This window comes from Macaca thibetana, chromosome 12 (genome assembly GCF_024542745.1).
Source record: "Macaca thibetana thibetana isolate TM-01 chromosome 12, ASM2454274v1, whole genome shotgun sequence".
In the NCBI taxonomy this organism is placed as follows: domain Eukaryota; kingdom Metazoa; phylum Chordata; class Mammalia; order Primates; family Cercopithecidae; genus Macaca; species Macaca thibetana.
This window is the reverse complement of record NC_065589.1, coordinates 1,362,147-1,378,709: the sequence shown is the minus strand read 5'-3', so window position 1 is coordinate 1,378,709 and position 16,563 is coordinate 1,362,147. Positions and strand designations below refer to the sequence as shown.

The following is a 16,563-nucleotide window of genomic DNA, read 5'->3' as shown; positions in this document are numbered from 1 at the left end:
ATCAGAAGCAGGTTTCTGCTCCCACGCCCGCCCCGAGTTAGTCCATGAACTCACCCAGCCGGGGAAGGCCCGTGACCAGCCGGAAACACGGAGCTCAGGGCAGGACGGCCGGCCTGGGGCCGGTCAGGGGCGATGGCCCTGGCGCTGCGCGGTCCAGGACGAACGAGACCAGCAGGAGGGGGATGAGCCGCGATGGGGCGGCGGCACCACGTGGACTGGCCGGTCCTCCGCGGGGGGCGCGTCCCGAGGGCTGAGGGCTGAGGGCGGACGGTGGGAGAGCCCGGCCGTGCCCCCCGCCCCGCAGTGCTGCAGTTCGGCTTCGTCACCATCTTCGTGGCCGCCTGTCCGCTCGCGCCGCTCTTCGCTCTGCTCAACAACTGGGTGGAGATCCGCCTGGACGCGCGCAAGTTCGTCTGCGAGTACCGGCGCCCGGTGGCCGAGCGCGCCCAGGACATCGGCATCTGGTTCCACATCCTGGCGGGCATCACGCACCTGGCGGTCACCAGCAACGTGAGGCGCGGGCGGGGGCGGGGTCGCGCAGGGGCGGGGTCAGCGGGGGCGGGGGCGGCGGGGGGCGGGGTCAGCGGGGGACAGCGGGGGCGGAGCGGGGGGCGCGGTCAGCGGGGGGGAGCGCGGGGGCGGGGGCGGGGTCGCGCAGGGGCGGGGTCAGCGGGGGCGGGGTCAGCGGGGGCGCGCGGGGGCGGGGGGCAGCGGGGGCGGAGCGGGGGCGCGGTCAACGGGGGAGCGCGGGGGCGGGGGCGGGGGCGGGGTAAGCGGGAGCGCGCGGGGACGGAGCGGGGACGGGGTCAGCGGGGGCGCGCGGGGATGAAGCAGGGGCGCGCGGGGGCGAGGTCAGCGGGGACGGAGCGGAGGCTGCCCCGCACTGACCCCTCCGCCGCCCAGGCCTTCCTCCTGGCCTTCTCGTCCGACTTCCTGCCGCGCGCCTACTACCAGTGGACCCGCGCCCACGACCTGCGCGGCTTCGTCAACTTCACGCTGGCGCGCGCCCCGCCCTCGTTCTCCGCGGCGCACAACCGCACGTGCAGGTGAGCCCTCGCCGGGCTGGGGGCCGCGGGCGCACGAGGACGAGGCGGAGGGGCCCGGGCGGGGTAGGGGTGCGGCGGTGGGAGCCAGGAGGGGCGGGCGCCGCGGGGCGACGCCGGGGGGCGGAGGGAGGGAGTTGCGGGCGCCCTGGGCGGGGGCTGGGGGGACGTTCCCCGCGGGAAAGGACAGAGCTTTGCGGGGCTGAAGGGCAAGTCGTGGGTTCTAGGTGAATTGCTGGTTCTAGGTGAAGTTACGAAACCATAGAATTACCAATTTTTTCATGTAGGTCTCAGGTTTTGCTCTATGTATTTTGAACTTTTTAGTTGCATATGAATTCGTACTTGTTATCTCTTCTTAATGGATACTTACTTTTTCCTTTTATTCTTGATCCTTTTTATTCCTCCTCTCCTGACTTCTGGTGGATGGGTAAAAGTGTTCTGGTTTTTTTTTTTTTTTTTCTTTTGCTTATTTGGAACTGATGGCATATATTTCTGTTATTTTACGGGTTACTCATATGTTTAGCATACATTCTTTTTTCTTTTTCTTTTTTTTAGAGACTGGGTCTGTATCCCGTGCTAGAATGCAGTGCCACAATTATAGCTCAGTGCACCCTAGGATTCCTGGGCTCAAGCAATCCTCCCATCTCAGCCTCCTGAGTAGCCAGAACTATAGGCATGTGCCCCCAGGCCTGGCCTTTTTTTTTTTTTTTTTTTTTTTTTAAGTGGGGGAGTCTCTCTCTGTTACGTTACCCAGGCTAGTCTCAAACTCCTGGCCTCAAGCAATGTGCTGGCCTCTCAAAGCACGGGGATTACAGGCACAGGCCACCACACCCAGCCAGCACACGTTTTTAAGTATATATAATCCTAACGAAGCCTGAATGAATTCAGTTTTGTTTCCTCTGTGTATGACTAGGATCTTCACATGCCTTTGCCACCCAGTGAGCACCAATCTCTGCATCTTATTATTGTTCCATGGAGTTTTAGCTTTACTGTAAAAACACACATGAAAAAACGTTTTCAGTCATCTGTTCATCAAATTTATTTGTGTATTTTAACTTATGTGGTTAATTTCTTATGTATTGTCTTCCCTGAGGTTTTTTTTTTGTCTTGCTGAGGTATATCCTTTAATAATTCTTTCAGGCCGGGCGCGGTGGCTCACGCCTGTAATCCCAGCACTTTGGGAGGCTGAGGTGGGCGGATCACAAGGTCAGGAGATCGAGACCATCCTGGCTAACACGGTGAAACCCCGTCTCCACTAAAAATACAAAAAATTAGCCGGGCGTGGTGGCGGGCGCCTGTAGTCCCAACTATTCGGGAGGCTGAGACAGGAGAATGGGGTGAACCTTGCAGTGAGCCGAGATCTTGCCACTGCACTCCAGCCTAGGCGAGAGAGCGAGACTCCGTCTCAAAACAAACAAACAAAAAATTATTTCAGAAAAGGCGTGTGGTTGGTGGGCTCTTCATATGCAAAAATGCATACACATATGTCTGCATAGAGATATGTATCATGCATACGTATGATAATATCTCCATGCATTTTTGTCCTTCAAATAGCGGGTATAAAAGTATAGGTTCAGTTATTTTCTCTCTGTTCTTTGGAAATATTATTCTTTTGTGACTTGGCTTTTCTGATTGGAAGCATTTATAGCATTTAAGAATTTTTCTGGCTTGGCATGGTACCTAATGCCTATAATCCCAGCACTTTGGGAGTCCTAGGCGGATGGATCACATGAGGCCAGGAGTTCGAGACTAGCCTGGCCAACATGGTGAAACCCCCATCTCTACTAAAACTACACACATGGGCTCGGTGCGGTGGCTCAAGCCAGTAATCCCAGCACTTTGGGAGGCACTGGCGGGCAGATCACAAGGTCAGGAGATCGAGACCATCCTGGCTAACATGGTGAAACCCCGTCTCTACTAAAAATACAAAAAATTAGCTGGGCGTGGTGGCGGGCGCCTGTAGTCCCGGCTACTCAGGAGGCTGAGGCAGGAGAATGGCGTGAACCTGGGAGGCAGAGCTTGCAGTGAGCCACAATCACGCCACTGCACTCCAGCCTGGGTGACAGAGCAAGACTCCGTCTAAAAAAAAAAAAACCTACATGCACACATACAAATTATCTGGGTGTGGTAGCACATGCCTATAATCCCACGTACTTGGGAGGCTGACTCACACCTGTAATCCTAGCACTTTGGGAGGCCGAGACGGGCGGATCACGAGGTCAGGAGATCAAGACCACCCTGGCTAAAACGGTGAAACCCCGTCTCTACTAAAAATACAAAAAAATTAGCCGGGCATAGTGGCAAACGCCTGTAGTCCCAGCTACTCGGGAGGCTGAGGCAGGAGAATGACGTGAACCCAGGAGGCGAAGGTTGCAGTGAGCTAAGATTGTGCCACTGCACTCCAGCCTGGGCAACAGAGTGAGACTCTGTCTCAAAAAAAAAAAAAAAAGAAAAATGTTTTCTGTAATCCCAGCACTTTAGGTGGCTGAGTTGGGAAGGCTGCTTGAGCCCAGGAGTTTGAGACCAGCCTGGGCAACATGGTGAGACCTCAATAAAAAAAATTAGCTGGGCTTGGAGGCATGCACCTGTAATCCCAGCTACTTGGGAGGCTGAGGTAGGAGGATTGCTTGAGCCTGGGAGGTCAGGGCTGCAGTGAGCTGTGATCATGCCAGTGCACTCCAGCCTGGGTGACAGAGACAGAGACTATCTCTTAAACAAAGAATTTTGGCTGGCATGGTGGCTCATGCCTGTTATCCCAGCACTTTGGGAGGCTGAAGCAGGTGGATCATTTGAGGTCAGGAGTTCGAGACCAGCCTGACCAACATGGTGAACCTCCATCTCTGTTAAAAATACAAAAAAAGGCTGGTGCGGTGGCTCACACCTGTAATCCCAGCACTTTGGGAGGCTGAGGCGGGTTGATCATGAGGTCAGGAGATGGAGACCATCCTGGTTAGCACGGTGAAACCCCGTCTATACTAAAAATACAAAAATTAGCTGGGTGTGGTGGCGGGCGCCTGTAGTCCCATCTGCTCGGGAGGCTGAGGCGGGAGAATAGCATGAACCAGGGAGGCAGAGCTTGCAATGAGCCGAGTGCACTGCACTGCATTGCATCCTGGGCGATAGAGAGAGACTCCATCCCAAAAACAAAACAAAACAAAACACCTGGGTGTGGCGGTTCACGCCTGTAATCTCAGCTGCTCTGGAGGCTGGAGCAGGAGGATCATTTCAACTCAGCAGGTGGAGGTTGCAGTGAGCTGAGAGCACGTCACCGTCCAGCCTGGGCAACAGAATGAGACTCTGTTTCCAAAAAAAAAAAAAAAAAAAAAAAAGCGAAAGCAATACCTTGACAGATGCTTGCTGCTGAAACAAATCAAGGGAAATGATTTATTTATTTATTTATTTATAGAGACGGAGTCTCGCTCTGCTGCCCAGGCTGGAGTGCAGTGGTGCGATCTTGGCTCACTGCAAGCTCCGCCGCCTGGGTTCAAGCAATTCTCCTGCCTCATCCTCCCGAGTAACTGGGATTACAGGCATCCACCACCATGCCTGGCTCGTATTTGCGTATTTAGTAGAGATGAGGGTTCACCATGTTGGCAAAGCTGGTCTTGAACTCCTGACTTCAGGTGATCTGCCCACCTCGGCCTCCCAATGTGCTGGGATTACAGGCCTGAGCCACCACGCCTGTCATATTTTCTTTCTTTCTTTCTTTCTTTTTTTTTTTTTTTTGAGACAACGTCTCACTGTGTCGCCCAGGCTGGAGTGCAGTGGCGATCTCGGCTCACTGCAAGCTCTGCCTCCCGGGCTCACGCCATTCTCCTGCCTCAGCCTCCCGAGTAGCTGGGACTACAGGCGCTGCCACCGCGCCCGGCTAATTTTTTGTATTTTTAGTAGAGATGGGGTGTCAACGTATCAGCAAGGCTGGTCTCGATCTCCTGATCTTGTGATCCGCCTGACCTTGTGTGAGCCACCGTACCCGGCAATTTTTTTTTTTTTTTTTTTTTTTTTTTTGAGACGGAGTCTCGCTCTGTCGCCCAGGCTAGAGTGCAGTGGCATGATCTGGGCTCACTGCAACCTCCGCTTCCCGCTTCCCGGTTCAAGTGATTCTCGTGCATCAGCCTCCTAAGTAGCTGGGATTGCAGGCATGCACTACCACACCCAGATAACTTTTTTTTTTTGTATTTTTAGTAGAGGCGAAGGTTTCACCACATTGGTTGGTCTCGAACTCTGAACCTTAGGTGATCAGCCCCCTCGGCTTTCCAAAGTGTTGAGCCACTGCACTTGGCCTAGGGAAGGGATTATTTCTTTTTTTTTTCTTTTGAGAGGGAGTTTCGCTCTTGTCGCCCAGGCTGGAGTGCAGTGGCCTGATCTCGACTCAGTGTGACCTCCACCTCCCGGGTTCAAGCGATTCTCCTGCCTCAGCCTCCCGAGTAGCTGGGATTACAGGCGCCTGCCACCACCCCCAGCTACTCTTTTGTATTTTTAGTAGAGACGGAGGTTTCACCATGTTGGCCAGGCTAGTTTCGAACTCCTGACCGCAAGTGATCCACCTGCCTCAGCCTTCTGAAGCACTGGGATGGCCAGGTGCGAGGGCTTATGACTGTAATCCCAGAACTTTGGGAGGCTGAGGCCGGCAGATTGAGACCACCCTGGCTAACGTGGTGAAACTGCGTCTCCATTAAAATTACAAAAAATTAGCTGTGCCTTGTGGCACGGGCCTGTAGTCCAGCTGCTCAGGAGGCTGAGGCAGGAGAATCACTTGAACCCAGGAGGCGGAGGTTGCAGTGAGCTGAGATCACTGCACTCCAGCCTGGGCAACAGAGCAAGATTCCATCTCATAAATAAATAAATAAATAAATAAATAGAGTGCTGGGATTACAGGCGTGAGCCACCACGCCCAGCTGAAAGAGTTACGTCTTTGTTTAGTTCTGGAAATGTCTCCATCTTACTCCTTCCAGCGAAGCTTCTCTGCTCGTCCACTGTCATCGGGACTCCCACTGGGCTGTGGCCCACTTCCCCCGGTGGCGACTATGCTATGTTGCCTGCAGGGTGGTCTCATCGTCACTGTCTCCCCGTCCCCAGTCTCTCTTCTGCTGTGTCTAGCCACTTAAAAGTTCATCCCATTCATTTGAGGGATTTTTATTTTTAAATTTCAATATTTGGTTCTTCTTTTTTTTTTTTTTTCTTTTCCTACAAAGTTGGTCCTGGTAATGGTTTTCATGGAGTGCAACATGTAACTTTATATTAGAAAATGGGGCCGGGCGCGGTGGCTCACGCCTGTAATCCCAGCACTTTGGGAGGCCGAGGTGGGCAGATCACGAGGTCAGGAGATCGAGACCCCCCCCCCGGCTAATACGGTGAAACCCCATCTCTACTAAAAATACAAAAAACTAGCCGGGCGTGGTGGCGGGCGCCTGTAGTCCCAGCTACTCCAGAGGCTGAGGCAGGAGAATGGCGTGAACCCGGGAGGCGGAGCTTGCAGTGAGCCGAGATCGCACCACTGCACTCCAGCCTGGGCGACAGAGTGAGACTCCGTCTCAAAAAAAAAAGAAAAGAAAATGGAATGTCACATCTTGACCATGTGACAGAGACACAGGAAGATGTCAGAGTCTGAAATAGCAAGTGAAGCCGAGGGTGGCTTATGCTAGGGAGGGAGGGCACTGCGGGCAGGGACAGTCTGAGCAGGTACTGATCTCACAGAGGCCAGCAGGCAGCGCGTTTTCACCCTATAAGTAGACTGACGTCATCCATAGAAGCACAGACTTACTGGCCTGTCACATCTGCTAGAAAATGAAGCGTTTCCACTGGGAGGGGGTCCAGTTTAGCCCAATGTCCAGCACATTTGCCTCTGGCACCCACCGGTCACAGGTATCGTCAGAGTGTCCTGTTTGGGGATAACCCCCATTCCAGGCACCCTCGATGAAGAGCCAGGACTGGAACATGGGATCTGAGAGGGAAACGGCGGGAAAAGGGGAGACAGGCTAATTCCAGAGGCCCCTGCCCAGCCAGCGCTCCGCCCTGGCTCCACCTACTGAGTCCTGTGTCTGCTGCAGGTATCGGGCTTTCCGGGATGACGATGGGCATTATTCCCAGACCTACTGGAATCTTCTTGCCATCCGCCTGGCCTTCGTCATTGTGTTTGAGGTAGCCGGGGCACCTGCTGGTTCTCCCATCCATGGCATGACGCCCCCACCCTGTGCTTTGCCTAATTCGAGCACGTGGTGAGGGGTCGCTGCGATCACTTCCTGCTGTGTCATCTTGTCATCTTGGTCAAATCAGAGCTCTTCTCTGCACCTGCGTTTTCCCTGCCTGGCCTCAAACCTAGGTTGTGGTGTGGACATGCGTGCCTGGGCATTGTGGGTGTCTCCACAGGAGCTCCAGGGCCACAAAAGCTGGGGTGGCCTCTGCCCCTTCTGGGGTTCCTTTTCTTGCACAGCTGCTTTCTAGCTCCACCCACAGCTGGGAGCAGGTGCTGGAGCCCTGGCCTGCCTGGGCCTGTGAAGGCCACTCTGGGCGTTTGGGTGGGGTGAGTACCTTCCTCTGCTCCCAGCATGTGGTTTTCTCCATCGGCCGGCTCCTGGACCTCCTGGTGCCTGACATCCCAGAGTCTGTGGGGATCAAAGTGAAGCGGGAGTACTACCTGGCTAAGCAGGCGCTGGCTGAGAATGAGGTGAACTGCACTGCCCAGTCTTCGCCCTCCCCCAGCCCTCTCCCTGTCCTTGTCAGTGGCTGCTGCACCTCCGGACACAGAGTCACATCCCTCTTCCTCTTGCTGCCCTTTCTTGGCGACAGGCTCTTTTTGGAACAAACGGAGCAAAGGATGAGCAGCACCAGGGCTCAGAGGCAAGTCTGGGAGCAGCCAGGCCCCTGCCCTGTGCACCCCTGCCCCGTGCACCCCTGCCCCGTGCACCCCTGCCCCGTGCACTCCTGCCCCGTGCACCCCTGCCCCGTGCACTCCTGCCCCGTGCACTTCCTGAGGTCACAGGGCCCTGCCCAGCTGCCCACTGTGCCTTGTGGCCATGGCCTGCTCCTGGCCCTAGTCTGGCTTGTCCCTGCCCCCAACCCTCTCCCCAGCTCAGCCCCCACTGGACACCCTTCAGGGTTCCCAAAGCCAGCCAGCTGCGGCAGTGACGCCTGGAAGGACATCTGGTGGCCCTTAGGGGAGCGGCCCCTGCTGAGCCCTGTGAACCGTGTCCTTCTCCTCTTCCCTCAGGCAATGGCTGTGTGAACCGCTGGCTGCTGTCGTGCCCTCATCTCTGGGCACATTGCCTGCTTCCCCCCAGCGCCAGCTTCTCTCCTGAGAGCACCTGTCACTCCATCCCCAGCAGGGAGGGACTGTCAGCTCACAAGGCCCTCTTTGTTTCCCGTTCCCAGACATAAGCCCAAGGGGCCCCTGCACCCAAGGCCCCCTGTCCCTCGGTGGCCTCCCCAGACCCCTGGACACAACAGTTCTCATCAGGCCGGTGGGCTTTGTGGTCCTCACTGCCCCTGGCCGCATCACCCGCTCCTCTTACACCTGCTGACCTTCGAATGTTGCAGAGCACAGGGCCTATCTCCCTCGGGTCCTCTGGACCCACCCGCCTCTTCCTGCCCTGTCCGCGCAGGGACATCACCCACATGCCCCAGCTCTCAGACCCTGCACCTCTGTGTCCCGGGCCACAGCAAGGGTCCGTTCACCCTCTCCCTCCATTCCCAATTATCTGGGTCCTCTGGATGCTTGTTTCTTGAATCAGGTTCCTCTTGCCCCCTAGCCACCATAGGCAGCCTCTGACAGTGTGTCTTTGTCTTCTATGGCAATTAAACGTGTCCTTTTGATCCTTGCCCGACTTCCCTCCCTCTCCCAGCTCCTGGCCCCTGGCCCAGGGCCCCGCTTGCTGTTTTTCTCTCTGTTCCTCGGGGAGGAACACAAGCACCCAAATGGGGGAGGTTTTGGAATGAGAGGAGGAAACATGGATACCTGTAACATCTGGTGGCTCTTCCTCTAGAAGTTTGTGTGTTTGTACGTAATTGTTTTCCACCCTGGATCGCAGCGTGACGTGCGGTTTTGCCCTGTGCTGAGGAGCCACATGAATCTTCCCCTGGCTGTTGCCGCCCCACAGCATTCCCAGTGTAACCGTCCCCTTGCTGACAAATGGGTCTGTGCTCGTCTGTATTGATTTCCTTGGAGTTCTGCAAGTGGCACTTAAGTGTCAAAAAGAGTATGTGGTTTTTGGCCGGTCGTGGTGGCTTACAACTGTAATCCCAGCACTTTGGGAGGCCGAGGCGGGAGGATTACGAGGTCCGGAGTTCGGGACTAGCCTGTCCAACATGGTGAAACCCTGTCTTTACTAAAAATACAAAAGTTATTCTGGGTGTGGTGGCGGGCGCCTGTAGTCCCAGCTACTCAGGAGGCTGAGGCAAGAGAATTGCTTGAACCCGGGAGGCGGAGCTTGCAGTGAGCCGAGATCGTGCCACTGCACTACAGCCTGGGCGACAGAGTGAGACTGTGTCTCGGGGGAAAAAAAATATGGTTTTTTTTTTTTTTTTTTTTTTTGAGACGGAGTCTCGATGTGTCGCCCAGGCTGGATTGCAGTGGCGCGATCTCGGCTCACTGCAAGCTCTGCCTCCCGGGTTCAAGCAATTCTCTTGCCTCAGCCTCCTGAGTAGCTGGGACTACAGGCTCCCGCCACCACACCTGGCTAATTTTTTTGTATTTTTAGTGGAGACGGGGTTTCACCGTGTTAGCCAGGATGGTCTCCATCTCCTGACCTCATGATGCGCCCGCCTCGGCCTCCCAAAGTGCTGGGATTATAGGCGTGAGCCACCACGCCCGGCCCAGAGTATGTGGTTTTAATGTGCTCTGATGAGTACTGCCAAACTTACTCCATAGAAAAGGCCTCCTTCTGAACATCTTCACCTGCGTCCTGTTTAACCCGCAGCGATGCCTGGCCTGAGGGCAGCGTGCTTGCTTGTGGCATTTCTTTAGGATTTGCTACTTGTTCACCTGCTTCTTAAGAGCACTGTGCTCTGCCTCCATGTAAGGGCTCTTCCAGCAGGAATGAGGGGCTCACGGGGTTCCAAGGCTGGACACCACCGGCCAGAGCATGGCGGACAGCACACAGGCCCCGGGGTGGGAACCTCGGACACTTTTACACAGACGGGGACCCCGCTCAGCCATTCCACGTGTGCTCTCACTCAGCAGAGTGCGGATTACAAACCCACATGTACTTCCTTCCCGCTGGTTGCTTTTTATTGTTGCTGTCTTAAACTCCAAAGTTTTAAGGTGAATTTATTGAAACGTAAGAAAATGCTCAGGTCACACAGGCTTCCAGGTGAACAAACTCCTGTAACCAGCATGTGGGTCAGAGGCAAGTTCACATCACCCGATGCCCACGTGTGCCCTACCCTGCCTGTGACCCTCTCCCATCCAGGGCCCCGATGCCCACGTGTGCCCTACCCTGCCTGTGACCCTCTCCCATCCACGGCCCCGATGCCCACGTGCGCCCTACCCGGTGACCCTCTCCCATCCAGGGCCCTGATGCCCACGTGCGCCCTACCCGGTGACCCTCTCCCATCCAGGGCCCCGATGCCCACGTGCGCCCTACCCGGTGACCCTCTCCCATCCACGGCCCCGATGCCCACGTGCGCCCTACCCGGTGACCCTCTCCCATCCAGGGCCCCGATGCCCACGTGCGCCCTACCCCGTGACCCTCTCCCATCCAGGGCCCCGATGCCCACGTGTGCCCTACCCTGCCTGTGACCCTCTCCCATCCAGAGTAGCCAGCACCTTGGCCACCAAGCAGGGATGGGACTGGGGACGCTGTCTGGCGTCTGCCGTGGGACACTGCGCGAGCTCCATCTGTGCCCAGCATCCGTGGCAGCCCCTCCTCGCTGCTGGGCTGCTTCATGTTTGGTTTGGGTCATTTTCAGGTGTGCTCTGCCGTGGGTGCGGGCGTGCTCTGCCGGGGGTGCGGGCGCGCTCTGCTGGGGTTTCGGGCGTGCTCTGCTGTGGGGTGCGGGTGCTCTGCCGGGGTTGCAGGCGTGCCCTGATGTGGGGTGCGGGCGTGCTCTGCCGTGGGTGCGGGCGCGCTCTGCCGTGGGTGCGGGCGTGCTCTGCCGTGGGTGCGGGCGTGCCCTGATGTGGGGTGCGGGCGGGCTCTGCCGTGGGTGCGGGCGCGCTCTGCCGTGGGTGCGGGCGTGCCCTGATGTGGGGTGCGGGCGGGCTCTGCCGTGGGTGCGGGCGCGCTCTGCCGTGGGTGCGGGCGTGCCCTGATGTGGGGTGCGGGCGGGCTCTGCCGTGGGTGCGGGCGCGCTCTGCCGTGGGTGCGGGCGTGCCCTGATGTGGGGTGCGGGCGGGCTCTGCCGTGGGTGCGGGCGGGCTCTGCCGTGGGTGCGGGCGGGCTCTGCCGTGGGTGCGGGCGTGCCCTGATGTGGGGTGCGGGCGCGCTCTGCCGTGGGTGCGGGCGTGCCCTGATGTGGGGTGCGGGCGGGCTCTGCCGTGGGTGCGGGCGCGCCCTGATGTGGGGTGCGGGCGCGCCCTGATGTGGGTGCGGGCGCGCTCTGCTGTGGGTGCGGGCGTGCCCTGATGTGGGGTGCGGGCGTGCCCTGCCGTGGGTGCGGGCGTGCCCTGCCGTGGGTGCGGGCGCGCTCTGCTGGGGGTTTTGCATATTTAGGGTCCAACAGAACTGCTGGGGCAGGGTAAACATGTTTGGCTTTTTAAAAAAATTTGAGACGGAGTCTCACTCTGTGGCCCAGGCTGGAGTGCAGGGGCGCGATCTCGGCTCACTGCAAGCTCCACCTCCTGGGTTCACACCATTCTCCTGCCTCAGCCTCCCGAGTAGCTGGGACTACAGGTGCCCACCACGCCCTGCTAATTTTTTGTATTTTTAGTAGAGACGGGATTTCACCATGTTAGCCAGGATGGTCTCAATCTCCTGACCTCGTGATCCTCCGTCTCTGCCTCCCACAGTGCTGGGATTACAGGCATGAGCCACTGTGCCCCGCCAACATGTTTGGCTTTAAGAGGAGCTGCCACACCCGTCTTCCCAGGTGGGGACCAGCCCAGTCAGCAGCAGGGACACCAGTTCCCTCTTGACTCTTCCCGGTTATCTCCTGCCACTCAGGAGCCTGGGGTGGCTCCTCCCACTCAACACCCCTCCCTCCTCCTCCAGCCGAGGACTCCGCCTGCACCCCCCACCCCCTAACTCAGCTCCTCATAACTCATGAGCTGGGTCCAGGGTGCCAGGAATGCCACTGAGGCTGGCAAGAGTCCTGAAAGGGAGTGGCAGGTGCTGCTCCACAAGGACAGTTGTCCACCCTCAACGAGGAGGGCTGCAGGGCAGCTGCTGACTGGCTGGTGGCCAGAGGACAGGGACAGGCAGCCACCCTCTTGCCATGACCACACCTGAGTCTCCCTTAATGTGGCTCTCAAGGGGCCGTTGAACACAGTGTTGAGAACTGCTGAGAAAATCACACCAAAGACAAACTACCCACGGATGCCAGTCACCACTCCAGGGTGACGAGAAAGGGAACACATAGGCGGCAGCATGACAAAATGAGTCCCAGCACACTACATCTGGTTTCGGGTTTTATTTTAGAATTTATAAAATTCCAGTGTCATCCATATTCATGAGCCTTTACACATGTTTGCATATAATCTCCAAATTCCAAAGTTAAGGCCAAGGGATGGATTGTAGCTATGGAAACAGATAATATGGAAGACATCCGACAAGAGAAAAAGCACACACACGCCTCACCCCAGTCTCATCCCTGCCCAGGGCTCTCCCGACAGCACAGAGGCTTCAGGGAGGCAGGCTGGGGACCGTCATTTCATCACCCTTACAACCACCACCCAAAGGAAAAGAGAGAAAAGCCTAAACAGTGTAGGAAAGGGCTTGCGTCGGAGACATAGAGTGACATACAGAGATGTGCAAAATTTGGGGGAAAATTAAAATTTACCTTTGGGGGCGTAGGGGCCGGATGTTTTAGGACATTATAGAAAAGACAGAGGAGGAACCCGCTGGGATGGAGACTGGAGGGAGCTGGAAGCAAGCAGCGAACAGGACAGAGTTCCAGAACTCACGCAGATAGGGAAGAGGTGGCAGTCCCTCCCCCAGCGGCCTCCCCCGTGGAGGTGGAGGGGACAGATCCCGGGAAAGGCGGAAAAGTGCCTCGCTTTCCTTCCGTTTCCTAAGCCACGGTCACCCTAACCTGTGAAGTTGGAGGAAATGTTCCTTCCGATCCAATTTACCATTCCTGTGAACAGGCCCGATTAGGGCTGCCTGAGCAAATGCGGACTTGCCGAGGCAGATGCAGCTAGACTTGGGCTAAGCCGTTCTGGGTCTACTCAGGAATTCCGGAGTCTGAAGATGACCAAGCTTGAGTTATTCAATTGATAGAAACACTGGGGGTGAGGTGTCAAGGCAGAAGCGACTGTCCCCAGGGAAGGGCTGGGAGATGGATGGGCGCCAGTCAGCTTTTCCGTAACTCAAATACCTGGGACAACTCGCCAGCAGCTCTGTCACCTCTGTGGGGGACAGAGACAAGGATGGGAAGACCAGAAAACCAGAGACTGGGGCCCCGTCCTCGGCCCTCACAGCAAGACACAGATGCCTCCCTCGGAGAGCAGGGGCTCTCGGCATCCAGTGGTGTGGTCTGCATTCTGCTCTACCTCATGCTCCAGGCCACATGCCATCGTCTCTTGGCCCTGGACCGTGAAAACTGCCAATCACCCGGGACCTGCTCCTACGGGCTGGCGTGCACATCTGGACGGCCTGTGGGTGGGGTGGGAGTGCCCACTCCCACTCTGGATGGGCCTGCTGGCCGCTGACCCACCTGTGCTGAGGGAAAGCGCCAGCCTCCAGCTTTGGTACATGGCGCCCACCCCCAGCTCCACGGGAAACCCACAACCACCAGAAACGTCTCAAGAGATGAGTGTGTGGGGTGGCACTAACTGCAGAGACCACTCCACGCCGGCTGAGGTAGAAAGAAGGCAACTGAACACGGCATCTAGGGCAGGGGCGGGCAGGGGCTGCAGGTGGCGTGAAGAAAAGCCTAGCTGTCATCTAAGGCAAACTGCCCCCACTGAGGATAAGCGTAAGGCCCTACCTCCCCCATCCTGTGCACGTCTCAATCACAGCAGACACTCTGACGGCCACAGGGGACCCAGATGGTGCCTACTGCCTTGCCTCCAGGCTCCACTCACCAGACTTAGGCTGAGGGTCTGGCAGTGGAGGCAGGGGCAGGGACCCTTGGTGCTTTCAGACCCCACGGCAGGTAAAATCGGGACTGCTTGAGAACCCAAGTCACCCTCTGCCTCTCAGGTCACCCCCCAGCTCCAGGAACCCGCCCTCCTGCTGTCCAGAGCCAGGTCTTCCTTGCGGACACCTGTGCTGAGGTGCTTTGGCAGCTGGAGGCGGCTGACTGCACTCCACCAACAGGACGGTCTGGACCACGGGAAATGGGCAGGAGGTGGGAAAGGAAGAGGGCAAACGTTTGGCTTTTATAAAGTCAAGGACGTTTATTTCCTGAGGTCATGACACAGGAAGTCGAATCCTAGCCACAGCTGCGGAGCTCTGGTGATGGTCGGAGTGCTGGCTGACATGCCGGGTGGACCAGGAGCCGGAGTCTGTTATCTTAGCACGAATGCTCATGACCTTGGTTTAGTGTTAAACAGTGGAGCAGGTCCTGAGTGGGCAGCGCACAGCCAGGCCTGGAGGAGCGGCCGCACGCAGAGCCAGGCACTGGGCTCCCTGTGAGACCTCGGGAAGGGGGGAGAGCGTCAACAATTTACGAAGGGTCCAGCCGCTGGGTCAGATTGAGACAAACCATGTGTGGTTGGGTTCGGGTCAGCAGCTGGAGAGGTTTCTGCTTTTTGATCATTATCGTTTGGGGCCCCAAGGGAGGGTCTTGGGAGCCACCTGAGCCCCAAAGCTGGGAAATTCCTCAGAGCTGCTCATGTCGGGAGCCTGTGCAGAGAAAGGACACAGCTTCAGGAGGGGTTGCTCCCCGACTCGCAAGCAGCTTCCGACGCAGTTGCCCCCCTCGGGACACCGAGCCCGCCCGCCGCCCGCCCGCCCGCCCTGGGACCCAGGAGGGCGGAAGCCGGCGTCCGACCTTCTCACTGCTGCTGGCGGTCCAGGGCGCGTCCCGTACCACAAAGCCTCTGGAAGGTGCCTTGGCCTCCTCGTGCGCCGGGGGTTTCGTGTACACCTGCAGCACCTCGCTGTCCACCACGTCGGCCAGCTACAGGCAGAGGACAGGAAGACAGGGTCTGCCCAGCACCCCCAGCATCCCGCCCGCCTGCTCACCCCGCACCTCGCCTGCCTCTGGAAACACAAGTGCTGTCTTGTCCCCTGAAGCTCCTGGCTGGGCCTCAGGCCCGTGGACGTGCCAGGGTGCCTCCGGGCTCTAAGGCCCAGGCAGACTCACGTATTCCTCCTCCAGGTTGAGGATGTGGTCGATGGCCTCCTCCACGTTCTCTGGGAGCCCCGTCACAGTGACACAGTTGGGGTCTGGGGCTCCGCTCTGTGGGAAGCGAATGTCCACCTGGAAGGAGGTACAACGGCAGATGAGGGGCTGTGAGCGAGGAAAAGCGTTAAAATTACGTGTCTGTTTCTAGTGAAGCATTTTCTGAGTTAGCAAACATTTTAAAATCTGGTTTCAGAGTTGTTCTGAAGTTAGTCAGTCTCATCACCACACCAAGTTAGGTGCGTCTCGGGAGCACCCGGTTCACAGCAGACAGAGGGCCGCAGCACGCACTGTACGTACGCTCTTGCGTGAAATTCCCACCCACAGAGGAGCTCGCCAGGCAGCTGTCACGGGGATGCCTCACACAGGCCATCGCCTGCGCTGACCTGTGGTGTCCATGAGGACAGTTCCACTGCCAGCCCTGGGGTTGTGGCCTCATCATCTTGAGGGGAAGGCCATGCCCTCCCCTTTCTTCTGGCCAGCCAGGCGCCCCGGTGAGAGAGGGATTCTCACCCACTGTGCTTCCAGCCGGCTCACCTTGAATTCATCCATGATTTTGCGAATGGCTTTGCCGCGGGCACCGATGATGCGGGCGTGAACACGGTGGTCCAGCGGGACGTCCTCAGAAACCATCTGCTCAAGTTCACCCACAATTCTCAATATAGCGTCCCTGGCAGCCTCTGTGTTCTTTTCGTACCCTGTGATGGTAATTTGGTCCTGGGGCTACAAAGGGAGAAAGTAGTCAGAAAAGGGGATGCCTCACTGGGATTCCCGGCAGGGGCCAGAGCCAGCCCCCGCTGCTAAGGAAAACAGCTCAGGAGAGAGAAGGTGGAAGCAACATAACAGCTGATGTAAAACAGAGTCACCAATGTCCACTCAGCTCCCGATTCTTCCCAGACTCCACCCGAAAGACAGAGAATTACAGGCCGAAAAAGGACATTTGTCCTCAAAGACAAAGGAGAGGCACTGACAGGCAAGAACTCTGGACTCAAGGACAGCGGGGCCGAGACAAAGCCCCGGCCGGGCGCGGTGGCTCACGCCTGTAATCCCAGCACTGTGGGACGCCGAGGCGGGC

General features: G+C 57.5%; 2 protein-coding genes across 5 annotated transcripts in view; one reads left to right on the top strand and one right to left on the bottom strand.

Moving 5' to 3' along the window:
* The window catches only part of ANO7 (anoctamin 7), a 40,571-nt gene extending 32,328 nt beyond the window's left edge, over window positions 1–8,243 (top strand). Inside the window, exons 19-24 of the mRNA XM_050751995.1 lie at window positions 305–510; window positions 904–1,046; window positions 7,094–7,184; window positions 7,591–7,710; window positions 7,833–7,883; window positions 8,115–8,243. Of these exons, the coding sequence (XP_050607952.1) occupies window positions 305–510; window positions 904–1,046; window positions 7,094–7,184; window positions 7,591–7,710; window positions 7,833–7,883; window positions 8,115–8,171 (668 nt within the window). The 3' untranslated portion in view covers window positions 8,172–8,243. The remainder of the gene's footprint in view (window positions 1–304; window positions 511–903; window positions 1,047–7,093; window positions 7,185–7,590; window positions 7,711–7,832; window positions 7,884–8,114) is intronic.
* A 6,269-nt stretch (window positions 8,244–14,512) lies between these two features.
* HDLBP (high density lipoprotein binding protein) overlaps window positions 14,513–16,563 on the bottom strand; it is an 88,872-nt gene continuing 86,821 nt past the window's right edge. For all 4 annotated transcript variants that reach the window (XM_050751943.1, XM_050751945.1, XM_050751947.1 and 1 more), the window contains exons 25-28: window positions 16,026–16,211; window positions 15,450–15,566; window positions 15,135–15,263; window positions 14,513–14,986 (exon numbers count right to left, since the gene is read on the bottom strand). In XM_050751943.1, coding sequence (XP_050607900.1) covers window positions 14,900–14,986; window positions 15,135–15,263; window positions 15,450–15,566; window positions 16,026–16,211 — 519 coding nt within the window. In that variant the 3' untranslated portion in view covers window positions 14,513–14,899. The remainder of the gene's footprint in view (window positions 14,987–15,134; window positions 15,264–15,449; window positions 15,567–16,025; window positions 16,212–16,563) is intronic.